General features: G+C 31.4%; 2 protein-coding genes and 1 long non-coding RNA gene across 3 annotated transcripts; 1 reads left to right on the top strand and 2 right to left on the bottom strand.

The window, feature by feature from the left end:
- Positions 1–3,236: 3,236 nt before the first annotated feature.
- On the bottom strand, positions 3,237–10,422 carry LOC134228471 (uncharacterized). The gene is made up of 3 exons (XR_009984001.1): positions 10,141–10,422; positions 5,309–5,384; positions 3,237–4,098 (listed from the first exon to the last, which is right to left on the bottom strand). It is a non-coding gene; the product is annotated as an uncharacterized LOC134228471 (long non-coding RNA).
- Positions 10,423–12,932: 2,510 nt separating this feature from the next.
- LOC134228470 (uncharacterized) lies at positions 12,933–13,955 on the bottom strand. The gene is made up of 2 exons (XM_062710132.1): positions 13,606–13,955; positions 12,933–13,442 (listed from the first exon to the last, which is right to left on the bottom strand). The coding sequence occupies exons 1-2, from the start codon at positions 13,666–13,668 to the stop codon at positions 12,948–12,950; spliced, it is 558 nt and encodes a 185-aa protein (XP_062566116.1). The 5' UTR covers positions 13,669–13,955; the 3' UTR covers positions 12,933–12,947.
- A 2,233-nt stretch (positions 13,956–16,188) lies between these two features.
- Positions 16,189–17,620, top strand: LOC134228469 (uncharacterized). Its single transcript, XM_062710131.1, has 4 exons — positions 16,189–16,317; positions 16,478–16,736; positions 16,870–17,321; positions 17,467–17,620. Exons 1-3 carry the CDS (start codon positions 16,255–16,257, stop codon positions 17,124–17,126), a joined length of 579 nt encoding a protein of 192 aa, XP_062566115.1. The 5' UTR covers positions 16,189–16,254; the 3' UTR covers positions 17,127–17,321; positions 17,467–17,620.
- Positions 17,621–21,501: the final 3,881 nt, after the last annotated feature.

Raw genomic sequence — 21,501 nt, 5'->3', positions numbered from 1 at the left:
GTACTCCGAGGCACATATCACATCCCAAAATATTACAAACAAGTATTTAGAGAGTTTTTGTATCGTACATTGTACACTATTCTAAGACCATAAAATTTAAATAAATCTGATACAGTTAGAACAGTTTTGATTTTAATTCACAGAACTTGCCAAAAAAGCAACTCCTGTTTGTACATTACAAAAACCTTTGTATAGATATAATCCTATCTTTTTATCTCTTAATTTACTTCTGTTTATATTTATTGTCACTTTAACTAAATCTAAAGTCGGCTCCCCCTGACTGAATTTGTAGAATTATTAAATGTATACATGTATACTGAAGGAAATAAAATACATGTATGTCAATATACATATAAAGATTTGATTGCTTATTCTTTATTATGTGTATAGATTTTTTTATATGGAATATTTATCACACTGTAATGATGATTTTATAACCTCATAAATTTTTCATTTCACATGCTGAATACTATCATTTAGTAAAAAAAAAAGTATTTAAAAAAAAAAAAAAAAAAAAAAAAAAAAAAAAAAAAAAAAAAAAAAAAAAGGTTCGATCGAGATTCGATCCCGGGATCTCTCACATTTGAAGCGAGAGACATAACCACTAGACCACGGAGTCGCTTTACAAAGTGTGAAGTATATGCAGAACTGAAGTCACATACATGTATATATTCATGTTTTCATGTTCGGTATTCTCAAAATTTTACACAATCCATGGTGTTTGATTTATTTAGCCTTTATTAAACAGTTCTAATAGATGTAATAAGAACATAAAGTCCGCCGAGAACCTGTTTTATACGCAATAACTCTCCTCATGCCCCTGCGCTAAAAATAGCGACATGTAATACTATAAATACTAATAAAACAAACGGGGCGGGGCACTTTGAGAGGGGCGAGAGACGTCCTAGGGAGTTTTGGTATAAAATTACATTGCATAAGCTCAAAATCTTCTTGAAATATCGCCCGGAAATGATAGTGTTACACACAGACAGAATGTATAAATTTACGACCTTGAACTTTGACCTTTTGACCTCAAAATCAATAGGGGTCTTCTTTAGGCCACAGGGAGTTGTTATGTAAAATTTCATTGCAATAGCTCAAATGGTTCTAGAGATATCGTGTGGAAACGAAAGTGTTTTAACAGACAGAATTTGCTTATTTATGACCTTGACCTTTGACCTTTTGACCTCAAAATCAATAGGGGTCTTCTTTAGTCCATAGGGAGTTGCTATGCTAAATTTCATTGCAAAAGCTCAAAGGGTTCTCGAGATATCGTGTGGAAACGAAAGCGTTACAGACAGACAGAAAGACGGACGGACGGACGGACGGACACACATTTGGTTATATATTGGGTACATCAAGTCCAAGTCCTATTGGATACTGCTTATTGGATACAAAAAAAGTGTACACACGAGAGAGCATTATTTGGGTAGTTACTGTTCAAATCTTATTGGATATTAATCCTCGTGTCCGTATTTTATTGGGTTTTTTCTTATTGTTTTTTATTCATTTCAAATTTATTATATATTTAATATTTGCTGGTAAATTCAGACAAGACTGAAAACCTTTGGTTTTGAACCCATATTTTTGTCAATTTCTGTGATATAGCTCTTTTATTGTAACACCTAACTAATTTGTTCTTAGCAATAAGGATATACACCTGTATATTTCAAAATAACTAATATTAAAATATATGAATACCTAAGTGCAAAAAAACTGAATTGTGAAAACACAACTCAACACATCTCAGACTCTGTTCAACCTTTCTTGAATAACAAAATTAAGTATTTAAGGAGAAACCTTTTTGAGTCATGACCAATTAATAATAAGCAAATGCCCATTACATGTTGGACAGAATGAAGGTATCCAACAGGCATTGGACAGGTGTCCTATACCTGTTGGGTTGTATTTTGACGAAGGGATTAAACTACCCAAGAACAATTGAACATGTGTACATTGTCCAATTCTATTTGGGTTTCTTGAATCTCCTCATCAAAATACAACCCAACAGGTAATGGACACCTGTCCAACTCCTCTTGGATATCTACATCCCACCCAACAGGTAATGGACACTTGTCCAATTCTTCTTGGGTTTCTTGAATTGTTTCATCAGAATACCACCCAACAGGTAATGGACATAACTCCTCTTGGATATCTACATCCCACCCAACAGGCAATGGCTTGGGTTTCTTTAATTGCATCATCAAAATACAACCCAACAGGTAATGGACACCTGTCCAAATATCTCCTTTCTTGGATATCAAAATACATCCCACCCAACACACTTGGCAAATCTCCTCATTACACCCCACCCAACAGGACACTTCTTGGATATCTACATCCCACCCAACAGGCAATGGACTAATTCTTGGGTTTCTTGAATTGCATCATCAAAATACAACCCAACAGGTAATGGACACCTGTCCAACTCCTCTTGGATATCTACATCCCACCCAACAGGTAATGGACACTTGTCCAATTCTTCTTGGGTTTCTTGAATTGTTTCATCAGAATACCACCCAACAGGTAATGGACACCTGTCCAACTCCTCTTGGATATCTACATCCCACCCAACAGGTAATGGACACTTGTCCAATTCTTCTTGGGTTTCTTGAATTGTTTCATCAGAATACCACCCAACAGGTAATGGACACCTGTCCAACTCCTCTTGGATATCTACATCTCACCCAACAGGTAATGGACACTTGTCCAATTCTTCTTGGGTTTCTTGAATTGTTTCATCAGAATACCATCCAACAGGTAATGGACATCCGTCCAACTCCTCTTGGATATCTACATCCCACCCAACAGGCAATGGACACTTGTCTAATTCTTGGGTTTCTTGAGAATCCCCTCATCAGAATACTACCCAACATGTAATGGACACCTGTCCAATTCCTCTTGGATATCTTCATCCCTTCAATAGTATATAAACTAAAAGGTATTGGACATTCTTCTTGGGTTACTCAATTTTTTTTTCATAAGAAAGAAAACCCAATAGGTATTGGACATTGGTTCAACTCTTCTTGGATATTACATCCCAACATTAGAATAAAACCCAACAGGTGATGTTTACCTGTCCAATTCTTCTTGGGTTACTTATACCCTTCATTAAAATTGTCAAATTTGTCTTGGATATTTATACTCTTGCATTAGATTGCAAACCCAATAAGTATGACATTTACCTTCCCTAGTTGAATTCAAATTTATCTGCATAAGCATACATAAGTCCAAAACATATTTAATACTTTAATTCTAACATTCCACATCTCATTCAGTGTACACTTTACAAATGATAGGAAATATATAAGCATTTTGTGCCTAAACTATTTGGCTTTTAAAGAATTTTATAACCATGTTTGCAAAATTTAAATTTAAATATTGGAACTTGGAGCAAGTCATTACAGGTAGAGCAAGATGCTGAAAACCATATTGATAAATAGATCACACCCTTGATAAAATATTTGCCTTCAGTTGCTAAGATTGTGTTGTATTATATGGAAAATTTCTATAATCCTGTTTATTACAGATACATGTACAATGCATATTTTCCCTGTAATAATAAAAATACTTCTGAGATGTAAAAGAATGGATTAAATAGTCACCGATGTTAAAAGATATTACATGATCTCATTAATCTGGTTTGGAAATCACAAACTTAGTTTTGAAGCCGATAAAACAGTGTCGCACCAGAAAACTCAGTTACAAGTACAATGAATGAATTCGTTGTATCAAAACTTTAAAATAATTGATGCACTATGTCCAAATCTTTTCGACAAATCGGGATAAAGATATTAAATCAAATCATCACTGTTATAAGTCTTAGAGCTAGAGAAAAGTCATTACATGCCCAAATTTTACATGTAAGACTTTGATCCTATATTTCAATAAATGTCAAAATGGTTTTATTTTTGTTTCTGTTCAATACTTTCTTCTTCAGGGTCTCTCATGGCCTATACTGTATGATACCTCCATTGACCCTGCTCTTTTATATTGCCATATGTTTATCCAGTAGCAGTGGTTATGCTCAGGCAATCTTTGAAATATTCCTCATTTCATGCATCTCCTTCAGTTCTGCCTCTGTCCATTTTATTCATTCTGCAATTAGATAAAGGCATTTCTTTGCCGTATAAAACATGTTTTTCTTGACTACAGCAAGATCACCCTTTATGTTGATCAAACCCAACCAAGAAGTAGAAGTATATTTCTTATTCAGAAATATGTATTGATAAATAAAATGGAAGAAAAACTAAATTCTATCAACTCTTTTTTTTTCTTCTATGTCTAACTGCATCTTCATCCTACCCCCATCCGCCATAATTTTATCAAAATGGAATCATCATTCAACACACAAAACGATGTTGCATATTAATTAGACAGTATGTTAGTTTCTGATTGTTAAGAAGTAGATTTTAAAAAGATTTTACACCTATTCCTTGCAAATTTTAGACTTCTAATGTAACACTATCAGTACATTAGGGGTACATAATCTTCAAAAACATCTCTACACTTAATGATAAAGCTTTCACATTAGTATTGTTTTTAGCCCAATGGTTCTGCTAAAGAGGATTTAAAATTGACCCAAACCTTACTAACTGCTTTGAAATTATATTGACAGGGACAGAGACACACTTGACACTCCATCCCCCCTTCCTGGGGTATGCTTTGCACAAAATTTAATTAAAATTGACTAAGCTGGATAGAAGTTGAAAATATGAAAAATTACAGTCAAACAGATTATGAATAACTTTCAGCACATCAGACATGAAGTAGTGATCCTTAAATAAAATACACCTACAAGATGAAGCTGTTTTATTCCTTTGAAGTGATATCTAGTATTGTTTCTTTTCCTGTATGCCACCTCTATCAGAACAAAATGTTATACATGTATTAACATAACCTATGACCGTATAGTACCCCAGTATTTACTTTACAATTAATTAAGTTCTGGAACCAACCCTCAGATGCCCTTAAAACAAATGATTCTAAACTGGCAAAGGTAAAGGGCATCTGAAGAATTTAAAATAAAATGATAGTACAAACAAGCAAACAGTGTGCATGAAAATGTTGGCAAACACTAGAAAAAATACTAAGGTACTTTCTCAAACTTAACATGAATACTAAAGAGGTTTTATGTAGCTGTATTGCACATACCAAAAGCTTTCCTGCAGTTAAAGGTTGGTTGCCTAGTAGTTATGTAGTATGTACAAGTTTTTCCCTCTATCTCTTCTAATTTAAGAAGCGAAAATGTCTCTAAAAATCTTATGGTTGGCATGAAGTATTCCTGTTCATTTTACTGATTACTTACAATTGTCCTATTTCTGAGGGTCATCTTCTGATGGGTGTGTTCTCTGCAATGTTCACAATTGAAGTTCCTGTTTGACCTGTTACATATTGAAAATCCTCAATGAACATGATTATGGTTTTAATTTCCATTGTAATTATTGATTACTTTTATAAAAAAAAATCTAAACCAATTTATTGTAACATAATACTTAGGAAAATATTTATGTTATATCAATGGAAAAAAGGAATCATTATCTCCAGTTATCCTAAAATCACAAGTAAGCATTAATCATATAAATTCACATACGTAAACCCATTAGCTTTTTGTGCTATTAAATCATAGTCATCGCTGTGCAATAAAGGAAATCAAGTACTAATCCACAGCTTTGTGGCAATAAAGTTACTATCCCCGAGTAAAAAGTGACAAGCCCAAATATAGAGGCAAAAATTAAAAAGTAACATTGAAAAAAAAGTTCATCGTGAAAAAAGTCAGGGGCCTGTTTCATCAAAAGTCGTAAAGTTAAGCCTTAACTTGGGAGTACTTCTGGGGATTATGCCAAAATTTAGTTGGGCGTAATTTGCGTTTCACCAAGTGGCGTAAGTCTAGTCGTAAAAGATACGCTTAGTCACAGGACTAAGTCCTTGACAACGTTGCATTGCGCAGGCGCAAAAACATAAACATTGCCCAAAGCGTACAAACATGTATAAATTGTAGCACGTCAAAGTACAGAATAACACAAGTTATAGATAAATTAATACTTGCACTAATTGAAACATGCATGGGTTTATAGTGTTATGTAAGAGACATGCATCTTTTAAGAAACCAATTTTAGTTTTTTACAATATTTCAATAATAAAAGTCTAATAAATTGAAAGGATGAAAAGGACAGTACATGTACTTGTATTTCGGAATTAAGCAAAACTATTCATTTTGGAAATTTAATTACAGCCATACCCCCTCTTCCCGAAATTGATACAGGTTAATAACTTCGCCTTTGATAATAAATTTCATGATTCGATAAATACTGATTCTACTGACAAATACTAATAATTAAGTTTGAGACAGAATAAGATTTAAAAATTTTAATAAGAAATGTATATGCAAGCAAAAATAATGAAAACAAAATGCAAACGGTTTACATATGAACACATTTTGAGTCAAGAAATAAATTTTACACGTTTACTACTATGGTACATGTAAGATAATCCTCTCTGTATTTATTAATTTTTTGTCAATTCAATTGATTCATAATTGTTCAGTTATAGAAAAAAATTCTTTACTATCTGCAGATTAAATGTGATGTACCGTTTTAAAAATATACAGAGAGAGAGAGAGAGAGAGAGAGAGAGAGAGAGAGAGGGGGAGGGTTGGAAAAATGACTACAAAGATATTCTTACAAAAATTCTCTGCTTGTGTGGTCTCTGTCTTTAAAATTTAGTTACAGCTACTCTTTATTTTGTTTTCATTAAAATGTAAGTAATGCAGGAAATCAAAAACATGTATATTTTCATCTTATATGTGCTTTATATGCGCTCAGATTATCTTATACTATGTAAGATTTGCTCTTTTAAACAAAATTATGAAAATTAAAGATGTCTTCTGCATCAATGTTTGTCTGAGAAAAAAAAAAAATTTTAGGAATAATTCATTCTTGAACTTAACTGTGTAATTATCACCGTCTTACATCGATATTATAAAAGCAATAATTTATTACCACTTTCAAAAATCTCTTATTGTCTATGAGACCCCAACCCCCTCCCTGGGTTGGGGTCTATGATTCGCCGGGAACATCACTTGTCCCAGATACCTAGGAAAATAATTACTTTCGTCCTTAACTAAGTAATCTGTACATTCAATGTTAATTAATCTGCAAATTCAGGGAATTATTTTTCAAAATTTTAGATTTAAATGGGTCCTCTCTTTCTTAGATGTACCGTAAATTACATAAAAGATATGCTCCCCCTTTGCTGGATCCACGCATGTGGACGAGAAGTAAATAAAAAATTTCACCAAATTGCAATCATTTTATATGGAAGGACTCTTCAAACATGACAAAAACTATTTGGTTTTAAGATGGGTTATTTTTTTGAATTTTTTTTCTTAAATACATATATGTAAATTGATTTACAATACCTAAGATCTAAAATGTGTATGAATGCATTGTCAAAACGTTCTTTTCTCAGCAGAAATTTATCAAAATATTATTTGAGTACCACAAGATGAAACACACCCTTTAATGTAGAAAATTACCTGAAAGATAATAACTATGCTTTTGAAACCGATTTTTTTTTGTTTTGTTTTTTGTTTTTGTTTTGTTTTTTTTTTTTTGTCATTTTTGTTTTTCAGAAAATATTTTTCAAAATAGACAATTTTAATGGGTCTCTTTTTAGTAAATGAAAAAGAAACTAGAGGTACCGTAAGCAATGAGTTCAATAAAAGATATCCCCCCGCCTTCCATATAAATATAATGGCAGTGTCCATGTTTTGCTGTGGGAAACCCAAAATATGTGTCGGATCAAAAAGTACAATAAGGCACAATGGCAATATATAATAAAGATTCTGTGAAAATTTCACCAAATTTCAATCAGTGATATGAAAGGAGTTGCGGATAGAGATGGGTACCCCCAAAGCGTAACAGATGGACGGACGGACATCCCGATTACTAAATAGTATATACATGTACATATACATGTACCGTCCCGCTTTTCAAGCGGGGTGTAGAAATACAGTTATATATGTAAATTGATTTACAATACCTTAGACATACAATACCACAATCAAATGTGTATGAATGCATTGTCAAAACGTAAGAAATCTCTAATAAGACAATCTTTTCTTCTCAGCAGAAATTTATCAAAATATTATTTGAGTACGTTATTACTCAAATCAACTACGTCCCCAAGTAGTTGTAACAACACCCCCCCCCCCCCCCCCCCTCTTCATAATATGTATAATTAAATAATGCATTGTTTGTATTTTGAATTCTTCTTAGAACCTTACTTTTTTTCTTTAGAACTCGCTAAAATTAATAAAAAGGCCTTATTTTAACTTTACGCCCTAACTTACGCCTACCCATGAGTAGACGTAAAATTTTGGCCTAAATTTAGTCAGGCGTAACGATACGCTCTTTAATGAAATGCAAATATTCGTGCTAGTCCCGACTTTACGCCGGCGTAGCGCTACGACTGGGCGTACGACCTTTGATGAAACGGGCCCCTGGGTATTAACTACAGATGATTCTTTTTAAAATTAAAGTTTAATTTAATTTTCGCTAGTAAAATTTAATCATATATAAATTAATGATTTAAAAAAATGAAAAAAAGATTTTAAATATTCCTTTTCTGGTCATTCACTAGTTCGTCTAATTAAAACGAAGCAAAAATCATTTTGTTTTCATCTTGAATCATTTAAAGCCATATATGGCGTATGTACAATGAAAATTATTAGACTAAAATTATAAGAACTTATTATTTGTATCATTACTTTATATAAACATGATAAAGATAGAAATTTTCCGTAAATTACAAAATCTAAGTCAATTGCGTTATAAAGATATCAAAATTTAATTTGGATTCTCGGAATTTTCTCCGACTTGGAAGAAAATACAAAAGATTTAAATAACACATTACAGAGAAGATAAAATCGTATTATTAGATAAAACGAGGTGTTCTCCGTGCTCCGAATTGTATGAAAAGCTTTAATTTAAATGTATTAACTATATTTCTTTACTTAATTTTGTATTTTTCAAAAATATATTTTTTGATCAGTTACGCCATATATGGCTTTAAAAAACGCTACATAATTGCATGACACTTATCATTGAGCTGATTGAGTGAATGTATATAATTTAATAATGAGATATCTGTGAGGCATATATGTACAAGCAAATATTGCTATATTAAACAAAGGAAAGGGGGGAATTCAAATTAGGAAATAAAAGATCGTTTTTAAGTAAATCAGTCTTGTAGTACTGCAAAATGGATGCAGTTGTGGAGATTTATGGATAATATGAGCATGCTGTCTGGAATATTTCCATATTAGGGAATTTAATAGCAAAAAAGAGTGAAAATACCGGTGGTGCTTTTCATGTATTACATGTGTATTTTAAAATTCCTAATAGCCCAAGGGGATTCCTCAGTGCAGAAAACCACTAGCCCCATCCTCAAAAATGGAAGCCCCGGGTGTAGCGCGATGCTAATTACACACCCATCATGTGAAATAGTTATAGTAGCCCTATATCAATTTCAGTATTGTTTTAAATTAATTAAAACAAATGACAAAAACAATAATTTTTAAAAAAAAATCAAAATAAAGCAGACACTCAGTCAAAATCAAAGACAGAAAGAAGCACTGTTTTGACTGAAAGTTTTTCAGTAATACAATGAATCTCTTAAGTTACATATCAGATGAGATAAACTTACATACAATTATTTAGTTGTTGTCAATTATCCCATTTATCATCATCTCAGCTCACTTTGCGATTGTAATACTGTCTACATGAACCGATAATTTACAGCTGATTTATGAACACACGATTGTTAAAATTTTCATTTCCCTTTCCAATATACATTGTCAGAACATACTTAGTTGGTTATGATATAAAATTAAATAATAAACACTTTCGATTTATTAAAGATTATCTAACAATATACGATCATTTACTAAATACTTCTCGCCCTCAAGAGAGTTAAAAAGACAGAGAAAATTCAAAATACAAACAAGTGCAACTTAGGATTAATTGTTCCGATATATCTATTTTAATTTTGTGCACAATTGTTTTCAAAATTACATTAAAATCTATTTTCCTTAAACAAGAACCCAGCAATGGATAAATATTAATCGAATAAACTTACCTTTTCTCTTGTCAATCAGAAAATCTTGTTGACATTAAGTGTTTCTTAGTCGCCATATTTTTTTCCATGAAAACAAACGTTGTTATGATCAGGATCAACGGAAGTTGATTTTCGGAACTCTCGAGAATTTAGAGTTCCGAATGTAAAACTGAAACAACAAAACACGGTGCGTCCGTGAAAGCAACTTTTTTGGACACTTTTTTGGACAAATCGTCGTGTCCAAGTTTTGTTGGGTACTAACCTGCAAATACCCAATTAGGGTGTTTTAAGCATATTCAGCGACACTTCTTATTGGGTATACCCAATAAGCAAAAAGTACCCAATAAGTACAATCTTGGCATGAAAAATACCCAATAAATGCACTCTCGTAAACACGGACGGACGGAAATTTCATATTTGTTATATATATATATATATATATATATATACTAACACTTCAAAAACTTTTCTTCAACATGTATATTTTGTTATTTCTATTCCACGTTATTATATATGATTACTTGATTAGAATTTTTTAAAGAATATTTTTTGAGAAACAGTCGAAACGACCCGAGGTTTTAAAGGGGTGTGCATGTGCCCTGTCCTCAAGCACCTGTTGATTACACAAAGGCAACCTTGATTTTACACATGCATGTGTGTTAATTCAGTAACTTAAATTAGGTTGGTCAATTAAACAGTACCTCCCACCACATAGCTCTTGTGCAAAAGATTCTCTTTTGAAGTCATTCGATCTTTCAAATTTACTTTGATCATGTGAACCTTTTGATTTCCTGAACTCTAATAGAAAAATCAACCTTCCTGTATGATAAGAGTATCGTTTCGAATAATAATTCCCCTAATAAGTGTTTCAAACAACTCTTGAATTTTTCAACCTTTCTTTGATTTAATTTAAAAAATCAAATTCTGAAACACGAATCCCTTTCAAAATAAACACTACCTTATGTTTTATCTCCTATATGCTTACAGTGTAGAAGTAAGTGTTCGTGATAAATTCATAATAAAAATATCTTCAGGTAATAAACCTCTTATGGTACCAAGGTCACTCCTGCATTGCAAAGAAATACATTGTTGCACATTATACGCACGTTGTGCGATATATAATTACACGCTTAGCACTTATAAAGTGAGGTAAAATAGATGTCAAATTATATACTATTAAAGTTTAGCTCAAAAGATGCAAGTTCCTGCAGAGAAGATTATACCGGTACGTTTATTGAAACCCTTTATTTTCCCTGTAATGTGAACAATGTAGATTCAATTTTGGAATTCATCTAGCTCGACCATCTATTAATGTATCACTATAAATCTTTTTATCATTGCAAGATGCATTTAGATCCTTAAAAAGATTAAATTAAAATACATTCCGATTTCGCCCCACGTTGAGGTAGCAACTTCAATACCCAATTCTCAAGGTCTTGTCATTTGATACTATTAAATCATCATCATCAAAGTTAAGTGATTAGACATTTAGAATAAGATTAATCTTCAAATAATGCACCCTCCCGAAGTTGAAAGGGGGTTGAAGCGATTTTTCATCTTTTTTATAATCCTCGAAATTGATCCGTGAGTTTCTTTTCATTATGTAATCTTTTCGGATTCCAGAACCACCTTGGTCCCTGCTCTCTGCATGCCGTGACGTCACTATCCTTAGATTTCGTTGCCATGTTGCTTCAAATGAAAAAGAATGTTCTCATTGTGTTAGAGTCTTTGCAGGTGAAATATCTTGCTTCCATTAACATCAGAACTCGCTTCATGTCGTGAGAGTATTTGGAATTGTTATTTTCCAAGAAAACTCAGAAATGAATTTCGATTTTCATCTCACCATTTTGATCTCTTTCTTGTTATGACCTGATAAACCAATCCATCAATTACTTGAAAAAAGTGAAGGTTAAGGTGTCGCTGTGACCCAGTGACGACAGAGGATATAATCTTTACTTACACTGATAACGAAATCAACGGCAGTCATTGTTCCTATGTTGAGATCATTTTTATTACACCTGCATAAATTTCATGACTCAAGAAGATATACCTGTATGACTGAAATTAAATGCACTGTTCCTATACTCCTTACCAAGACAGACGGTGTTCTGCATATCAAATACATTTATGGCTGAAATATGATTCATTGTTTGTTTTCCTCTCTATTCATTATGTAATAACAGACAGATAGGGACGTGTTTCTGCGAAGAGATTTTCATTACGTCTTTCCCACGACCTATAATCATTAGCATATATACAGCATAATATGTTTTTATCCGGTTTAAAGAATATGCTGGATTAATACATTAACATTTTGAATTTCTAAAGAAATAAAATTAAAATGCTTCATACATGCATTTGTTCGTCGTATATCTTCTTCTGTTATTTAGAATTCTTGAAGTATTATAGCATTTTTATAATTAATTAAACAATATATGACGTACACCAAATAATCCTTCTTGGTACGCCAAGACTTTTCCTCTATAATGTACTTCATATTCCCCAACAAAAATACTATTATGGTTAACCATAGTGATATTTTTGAGGGTTTGAAAACTATAATGACACTTTGATTTACAAAAGCGTAAACTTTGCAAACTTTGATTTACTATAATGAATTTGATTTGATTTACTTTAGTGATCATTTTGACGCTTTAATGATACCTTTGTAATTTTTGTAAATTATTGTTAACATAAAATAGTAGTTTTTCTTAGAGTTTGCATAATGTATTATAAAAGAAATAAATCCTACGTTTGCAACTAGATTAAAAATGAAATAATTTTTTTTTTAAATTTTATTTAAATATACGCAATTGATTTCTTCGAATTCATGTTTTATCGATTACATCTGAATTTGACGCCTTTGAATTTTGTAAATATTTCTTCGACTGCTTCCAGAGTCTTATATTTTTCATGAGAATCCCATGATACTTTGCGTCATCAAGTTCGTCTTCCTCCAACAGAGAACTCATCAGTGGTATAGCACTTCCTTTTCCGTTGAAAGACGAAGATAGCGGAAATGAGGGGGTTGATTCCGCATTTAAATCTTCCATTGAGTCCATGGAACCATTGTTGTCTATTTCGTCATCGACAACTAGAGGTTCACTTCCATATCTGACCAATGGGTTTCTGAGATTACACATGACGTCATCATGAGCTCTCTTCTTTAGATATTTGAGAGCTGGGCGTTTCTTTCCTGAACAACTAAAGGTAGCACTCCTTGCAATGGGATTTCTCGTTCTTGGATTCGTGATTGATGTTATGGCACTATTGATGGCTAAAAGTTGTTTCATAAGCTTGACATCTTGATTCCGTATATCCTCCTAAGAAGGGAGAAAAAAAATAAAATTATACCAAAAAAATGTAATACATTAATTTTCTTGTCCTTATCTGAAATGAAAATGTCCTATATTTTGATCACAGAAATACATTGCAGCGACAAAAGCACACAAAGGGTTAAAACCGAAAGTAAGAATAGTTACTTACCAAGTCCGATTTAAGCCGTGATAAAGCTTGTGTTATTCTATCTACGGATGAGTCTTTCTCCATTTCCTTGTGTAAAATCAAGTGGAATTCCACTATCGTTTGACGACTTTCGACTTCTGATCAGAAAATTTTCTTGGGCGACACCAATATAGGATGTTTTCATTTAAACAGGAGAGATCACATGCATTTACCGGTATATTCGTAACATCCATTTAATCAGACATTTTATGTGGTTTATATGTCTCCTCTTCGATCAGTAAATTTTTACCTTTACTGTATTTTATTAGAGGTTTCCACACGGCTGAGTAAACATACATTACAACAGTTGAACTTTTTATCAATTTATTATGCAGACTTTCAAAAATGTTTAATGACGAATGAATAGTGATGAAGATTTATCATGTATTTGCCAATCATATCGTAAGCCGAGCAGGCTTGACCAAACAAATGCTCAATAATTTATCTCAAGTGCCAAAAGCTTTCCTTTTTATACGAAGAAAAGTAGGATAAATTCTTCACCTTCTAAAAAGCTGTAAATAAAAATAGGGGTACGTCTGATGGTTTCAAATGGACATAGCGTTGTTAAAATTTTATGTTTAATGCAGGTCAATATATCTTGTAAGCTCTTAAGATGATTTATTCTCTACAAAGGGATTTTTCTTTTCTAGCGTAGTAGTACATGCACATGAAATTGTATTCCGTGTTAATAAATACAGATAACACATAAAACATTTATAAAAAATATCAACCAAATTAAATGCCCTTTGTTTCCTTTTCGCAGAACAATGTGCAAACTGCTTCTCGTCAAAGCGTACCTTATAAGAAAAAAATAATTAACAAGTTGGCAATTCATAATCCAACACAAAGTGCATTCCATAAACAACCAAAGAAGCATTCAATAGTTCATCTAATCAGTAGATATGAACTGCAAAGCACCGAACTCAGATGACTTCAACATTATATTTAAAGTGCTTATAATTACTGAGAAACACATTTAAAGATCATAGTCTGTCCTTAACTTAGTGTATTGTTAATGTATGAATTTCTGAATACTTTTTTCCACGTATCTTTAGTGCATCATATGATACGATTCTGATTTGTCAATTTCTTAAAGAAAAGCAATAATTAGATGAGTTTATTTATTGAAAAAGGCACATTGCTTTTTTTCTCACTTATTTACTAGTATTAACTACATAGATGTTACAACAAACATTTGTTTCACAAAATACACAATTGTTAAATAAACGGTAACATTTTGATAACAATACATTGAGAAAGTCACAGAAGTGTCTTTTCTTCATTCTTCCCCCTTTTTTGTTTCTTCTTTTATAATTTATTTTCCTTCATTTTCTCTGTTAAAAAATAAATACCTGAGGTAATTTTCATTTCAGATAACTTTTCTTTATATACCAATTTTTTTTTATATTGTTTAGGACTTTTCATCAAAATTGACCATCAGGGAAAAAAGATTATTCTGTATTTAAAAATGACAATGATACATATAAATTTTTTTATTTTTGAAAACAAATGCAGATGCAAGTACATAGCCAATAGTAAAACGATTTCAAGACTTGACCTCTTTTTTCTGTTAAAATCTCACACCAAAATCTAAGTTACAATAAACAAAATATTAATCATTCCCTCTGGTGAATTCAGGTGGAAATTAAGAATAATCCTTCCTTTCTCCAGAACCTGATGTATGTCAAGATTCATCAGCAGTGGCAATGGAATAAATTAAAAATTCAAAATAGAATTAGTCATAACAAATGTAATCTACATCAAAATCTGTGAAATGGAACTCTTTTTCACTTCAAAAAACGTGAAATGACACAGGTTACGCGCAAACTTTGCATGATGTTGATATTGCTGAATTCAGAATTAGGTCAACTTTGGTGATCAAATTACTTTTATATGACCTTTAGCATTGAAATATATTGTTACTTATAGGGAAATATGAAAACAAATAAAACATTACCTGTACGCGTATTAAGACTTTAAAAGAACTTATTTGAAATATAGGGAAATATTAATTTAATTTTTATATTATAAACTAGTATATGAATTTGCACCTATGAACCCAGTCATTTCTTTTTTCGACACTAGTATCACAATTTTATGTCCTTGTTTGATTTGGTGTATTATGAAGCCAATTTGTGGAATGAACGGCCTTCTATGTAAAAATGAATGTTTAACTGGAAAAAGAATAAAGATTGAGATTAGTATCTTCCCAAGATAATGTGCTGAATTGTAGATCAAGGTACTTTAAACTCCTAATAGCTAAGTGTATTTAAGATGAAAAAATATTTATGTTTATAATGATTTTACCACTCCTTGAGTACTAGTACAGAAATGATATTTGTTTTTTGTGCTAAGGTCACCTGGCATACATAGAAGTCCATAATTCACATAAGCTAATTGTCTCGTGCACTTTATGACTACCTATATTTAATTTTTGGGTTGTTAAGTTTGACAACAAACAAAGTGGGCTGGATGAATCACGTGATATGTGGAAAAGATCTAGAGAGACCCGTCAATCAATTTTAAAAACGAGACAGGTCCCTGCTATAAAATCTCTTGACACCTTTGAAATAAGGTTAAAACTCTGTAAACTGTACTCGTGCAAATACGTTTTCAATCAAACGGTGAAACATGGAGAAAGATTCATCTCTAGACAGAATTACTTTAGCGCTTTCAAAATTAAAGACAGAATTGGTGAGTAAAGATATGAGATATTAAATCTTTGAACATAGATTTATCAAACATTTTAAAGATTAAAACATTTCTTTTTCATTTTTAAAATGCAATTAAAAAATTTCTGTCATGAAGCAAAAAAATAATATATATTTTTATCATTATTCATTTCATTGTTCAGATGGAAATGAGACATCAGGATGTGAAGCTGATGAAGCAGTTAATTTCAATTAACACAACTATTGGATCCATGGCAAACACAAGACATAGGAATCCTGTTCTTAGAAGTGCCAGCTTTGGTTCCCTGAAGCGGACGAGTACAGAAAGGATCAACAGCAGCAGAAATAGACCCGGAGAGATGATGTGCCTAAGAAATCCCCTTGTCCGACATAGAAGTGCTCCAATCATGGTTGATGACAGAAAAGATGAACAAAATTCAGGTGTGTATAATTTTTTTTTATAATTTTATTGGAGCCACTTCTTGTGTCTTATAATGTATTAAAATAAAGTTCAACAGCTTTCATGTTTTATATTTGACAATATTTGTTATTAATAATCATTTTTCTTCAACAGATATGGGCAGTTTGGAAGATGTTGGGGCTAGCAGATCGTCTGATTCAGAGAATGATCTTGCATCACTGTGTAGTTCCGCATCATCACTCGTATCAGCCAATCAGGCCTCGCCCCCGCCGTATCTGCGACCGCTTCCTGAAGAGGAGGACACGGACGAGAAGATGTATTACGGAATCTTAATGAAAAACATTAAACTCTGGAAATATTCTCAGGAGTCTATTAATAGCTCTGAAAGTGACAGCTCCTTTGACAGCTAATAAAAAATGACTTCATTAGCAAATTTAATTAATGTGGTTTTGTATGTCGGAAGTGACTCATGTGCAATATTGACAGGAGTAGACAATAATATAATGTTTTGAACGTCTTACTTTCTCCAACCTCTATCATCAAAGTGGGATTTTGCCCATCGAACAACAGCTATTCATCCTTTTTCTGGAAACATTAAGGTGCAGGTATGCAATGGATACAAATATTTATTTCCTTGATCAAGGATTGCTTAGAAATAAGGCAATTTTGAAATATATCGTATAGGTTTTTTTTAAATTGTAAGAAAAGATTAAACAATAGATTTCTAAGATATGATATTATCTTTTTCAGAATGGAATAACGAAGCCTCGTCAAGAAAAAATTGTGAAGAGGGGAATGAATGTGTTAAGACAAAGCACCAAACGTCTTCCTAATACTCATTCTTGAAAATATGTGCAATACTGTGATAAAAATCAGAACTTTTTGTATCAATATGTGTGTGTTACTACGCAAATAAAAATTCCAAATATAAATATTAGTTTAATCATTTTTAAATCTGGGAAATCTTTACAATTTCAAAATATATTCAAGTATACATATGGCATGGAATATATCAAATATAAGTACATTTATCATTGAAATGGACTGTTTTAGAGGCTTCTCTGCTTCTGATTTGTATTGTTTGAGTAGACTTTTGAGCTTGAATGGTGTTCGTTATCTTAATATATTTAATGTTAAAAATTTGTTACATCAGGGAAATTCTAGAATTCTAACAGACTTAACAAGAATGAAAGTTTGGCAGATCTGACAGATCAACAGTCTAGTTAATACTTTATAGCTGATACCAAGTTTGTTACAAACTTTGATCATAAAAGATCGATCTGAGTTGAGATACTAGAACAAATTTTATTATTATAGGGTGAGATAGACAGTGGCTGAGATACTGATCATAGAGAATACTTTAACAACTGATTAGAATAACAGAGAGTCAAACATCAAAACTCTAATTTGAAAATTTGAACTTATTTGAGATTAGTAATCCTTCTCCTGTAAACTGGTCATTGTTTCAATTACTTAAAGGTGGAGATCTATCGGGGAAAAAATATTTATTATTTTTTGAAAGAAATTTTGAAAACCTGCAAACTGTATAAAATGGAGAGATATAGTAAATGTTAAGTTACAGAAGATTTCTTAACTATAAGGAAAGCACTCTGTAAAAGAGAAAAGCATGCGTCCTATACAGGGTTATAACTAATACTAATAATTTTGCAGCAGAGATCAAATTTATTATTACTTGTAATAATAACTACATACAGATTACCATATACGAACGTGAATGTATTGTAAGCTGGAATAAAATATGTGCACGTTTTACACTATGAAAAGCAAAATCATTCGATATATATGCAATTAAAAGTTGTTTTCTTATCTTCACAATTACTTTTTAAAATCTATAATATGAATTTGGTATAAAAGCCAAAAAAAAAATGTACTGACGCAGGTCTGTTATTTATTGCATTGAATTATACATTAAAAATTTCCGGTTTTATGCAACAAGTTTTTTTTTTTTTTTTTTGGTGATTTTTATATTGAATTATGTTGAAAGGCAGCCGCCCAGTCTGTTGAATCGTTTAGTAAATATTTGTAAATTGATACCTACAAATATTGACTTCTGTCCGGTACGCATGGGAAAGGCAAATGTTCATTCAGTAAATTCATTTCAGAAAATAGCAACTTGGCATTGATCCAAATTATTTTTCAAAGCAGTGTTTCCTCTTTATTTTGACTAGCCATAAAACTGTTAGACCCTATTCCCCCTAAAAAAGAGTTGTTTAAGAAAAAAAGGTATATGTAATAAAAACCAAATTTATGCTTAATTATAACATTTTAATTATCAACTTCTCTTATAAATACAGTGATATACTCTTTTCACCAGCATGTAGGGTTTATATTTCTCAATGATTGATTTGATACACAAGAGCATGCTCTACGTATAAACAATTTATGAAACGAGATAAGTTATTGACACACAAGTTAATGAAACAAGAATATCAGCTGTCTCGTTTTAAGTCATCATTTCGTAAGTTCCATGGGCGATACAATGACCCTGTTCGCAAATTCACTTATCATTTAGTCAAATGTTGAATGTTGTTTTTTCATACTACTGGGTTATTATTTACACACTGAATTGTCCATGGATTTTCCGTTAATTTCCTATTGTGAAAAGGAGCACATGGTGGGTGTGACCGGTCGGTGAGGGATACTAACTCCTCAGTGGCACCTGATCCCATCTCTGTTTGTCCGTGTTTGCTGTGCTGCCGAATTTTATTTTCAATGGACCTTTTAGATTGAATATTTTTCTTTATCATCATTATATTTCATTGAGAAGATATAAAGAATGTGTTTGAAAGTCTTCCGTTTTCATTTATTTGTTGCGATTTTTTGAATAACCAAAGGAATTTTTATTCAACAAAGTAAAGCTTGTCAATTTTTTACGCGTTTTGAATTGTTTAAAATTGTATAGGTAAACAATTTACCTTAATATTATTTCAAACACTACAAAGTAGAATTAAAATGTGTGTAATTGGTACACGTTAGCATGATTTAATTGACATTTATTAAAATAAATTTGACATGATCAATATTTTAAATGGGAAGTTAATGATTTAATTTAAAGGTTTTGATATATTATGATTGCAGTACCTGGTGCATCAGATAAAAACATGTCACACTTCATCATAAATTCCGCAGATAGCATCGTCTATCACGGTGCCTTTCTTCTTTAAATTAGTCTATATAAACACGAACTCCTTATTCTGAATTGAATTAAATTCTGTCATCAGTAAATTCATCAAAGTGTATGAAATAATACCAAAGTAAACACATCAAGGACGATTAGGTTTTTTTAATACCCTTGCTTTAATTGGATAGTTTGATCTGATTATCTTTTATCAAGCCGTCAAGAATTTGTGTCTAGATTTTTCCTTATAAATTAAATTAATACATATCTTTTAGAATTTTCCATTGGTGCAAAATGTTTCTGTCGAGTGTTCATTATCTAGTTTTATCAATATCATCATTTTCACATTTAATAAATGATTTATAAAGGGTTTTTTTCCATGATGGTCGGTTCTATAATGTATTATAATGAACGTTTATTATACATATTTAAAATATAAACTTAAGATAAAATATGCAGCTGATTTGTCAATGTTCAATACTTGAGCCTTTTAAAGTAATTTCCAAGTTTTATGTATACAGAAAAGTACTTTTTAAAGTTAAACAGTGTTTTACTTTGATTTTTTATTAAATATAAAAAATCATCCATAGAAATTAACCCACTTTATATAAGATATGTCTGAATAAAAAATATAAAACTATAACGCGACTAAGTTTGTTTTTGTAAATCTTAAAGGAAATAATTGAATAAAAGATCAAGAATGAATGGAAACTTAGAAACACGCCTTTGAATAAGGAAGACTTAATTTAATTTTTAACGTGTATGTGTAATTATTAGGCAAAAATTGAAACAAATACATGTATTTAATATTAATACGCTTTTATACGTTTTTTCATACGTTTTTTGTATAAAATATGCTTATATTATGTCTTTCAATATTATTGAAAAGAATAAGTAAAATTCCCAATAAGACACAAAACAGATCTTCTTTCAAGGATATGGCATGTCAAACGTTGCAATATTTGATAATCTTGTGATGTATATTCAAAATCTTGTGATGTATGTTCGAAATCTTGTGATGTATATTCAAAATCTTGTGATGTATATTCAAAATCTTGTGATGTATGTTCGAAATCTTGTGATGTATATTCAAAATCTTGTGATGTATGTTCAAAATCTTGTGATGTATATTCAATATCTTGTGATGTATATTCTAAAACTTGTGATGTATATTCTATAATCTTGTGATGTATGTTCGAAATCTTGTGATGTATATTCTATAATCTTGTGATGTATATTCAATATCTTGTGATGTATATTCAATATCTTGTGATGTATATTCGAAATCTTGTGATGTATATTCTATAATCTTGTGATGTATGTTCGAAATCTTGTGATGTATGTTCGAAATCTTGTGATGTATATTCAATATCTTGTGATGTATGTTCAAAATCTTGTGATGTATATTCAATATCTTGTGATGTATATTCGAAATCTTGTGATGTATATTCTATAATCTTGTGATGTATGTTCGAAATCTTGTGATGTATATTCGAAATCTTGTGATGTATGTTCGATAATCTTGTGATGTATATTCGAAATCTTGTGATGTGTGTTCTACAATTCGTGATGCGTGCAATAAAATTGCATGACGCAACAGAAAAGTAAGGACAATTTTCATTGGTTAGAAATAACGAAAGTAGCTG

Source organism: Saccostrea cucullata, unplaced genomic scaffold, assembly GCF_032062105.1.
Source record: "Saccostrea cucullata isolate Sc308-1 unplaced genomic scaffold, CSIRO_AGI_Scuc_v1 ctg7717, whole genome shotgun sequence".
NCBI lineage: Eukaryota > Metazoa > Mollusca > Bivalvia > Ostreida > Ostreidae > Saccostrea > Saccostrea cuccullata.
Note: the sequence above shows the minus strand (reverse complement) of the source record. Positions and strands in the feature narration are given on the sequence as shown.

What these genes read in the sequence shown, in the direction of transcription:
- LOC134228470 (XM_062710132.1), bottom strand. Translation starts at nt 13,668, where the DNA reads ATGGAGAAAGACTCATCCGTAGATAGAATAACACAAGCTTTATCACGG. An exon ending in CACGGCTTAAATCGGACTTG is followed by an intron (nt 13,443 to 13,605) that starts GTAAGTAACTAT and finishes CTCCCTTCTTAG; the next exon opens with GAGGATATACGGAATCAAGA.
- LOC134228469 (XM_062710131.1), top strand. Translation starts at nt 16,255, where the DNA reads ATGGAGAAAGATTCATCTCTAGACAGAATTACTTTAGCGCTTTCAAAA. An exon ending in CAAAATTAAAGACAGAATTG is followed by an intron (nt 16,318 to 16,477) that starts GTGAGTAAAGAT and finishes TTCATTGTTCAG; the next exon opens with ATGGAAATGAGACATCAGGA. An exon ending in AAAAGATGAACAAAATTCAG is followed by an intron (nt 16,737 to 16,869) that starts GTGTGTATAATT and finishes TTTCTTCAACAG; the next exon opens with ATATGGGCAGTTTGGAAGAT.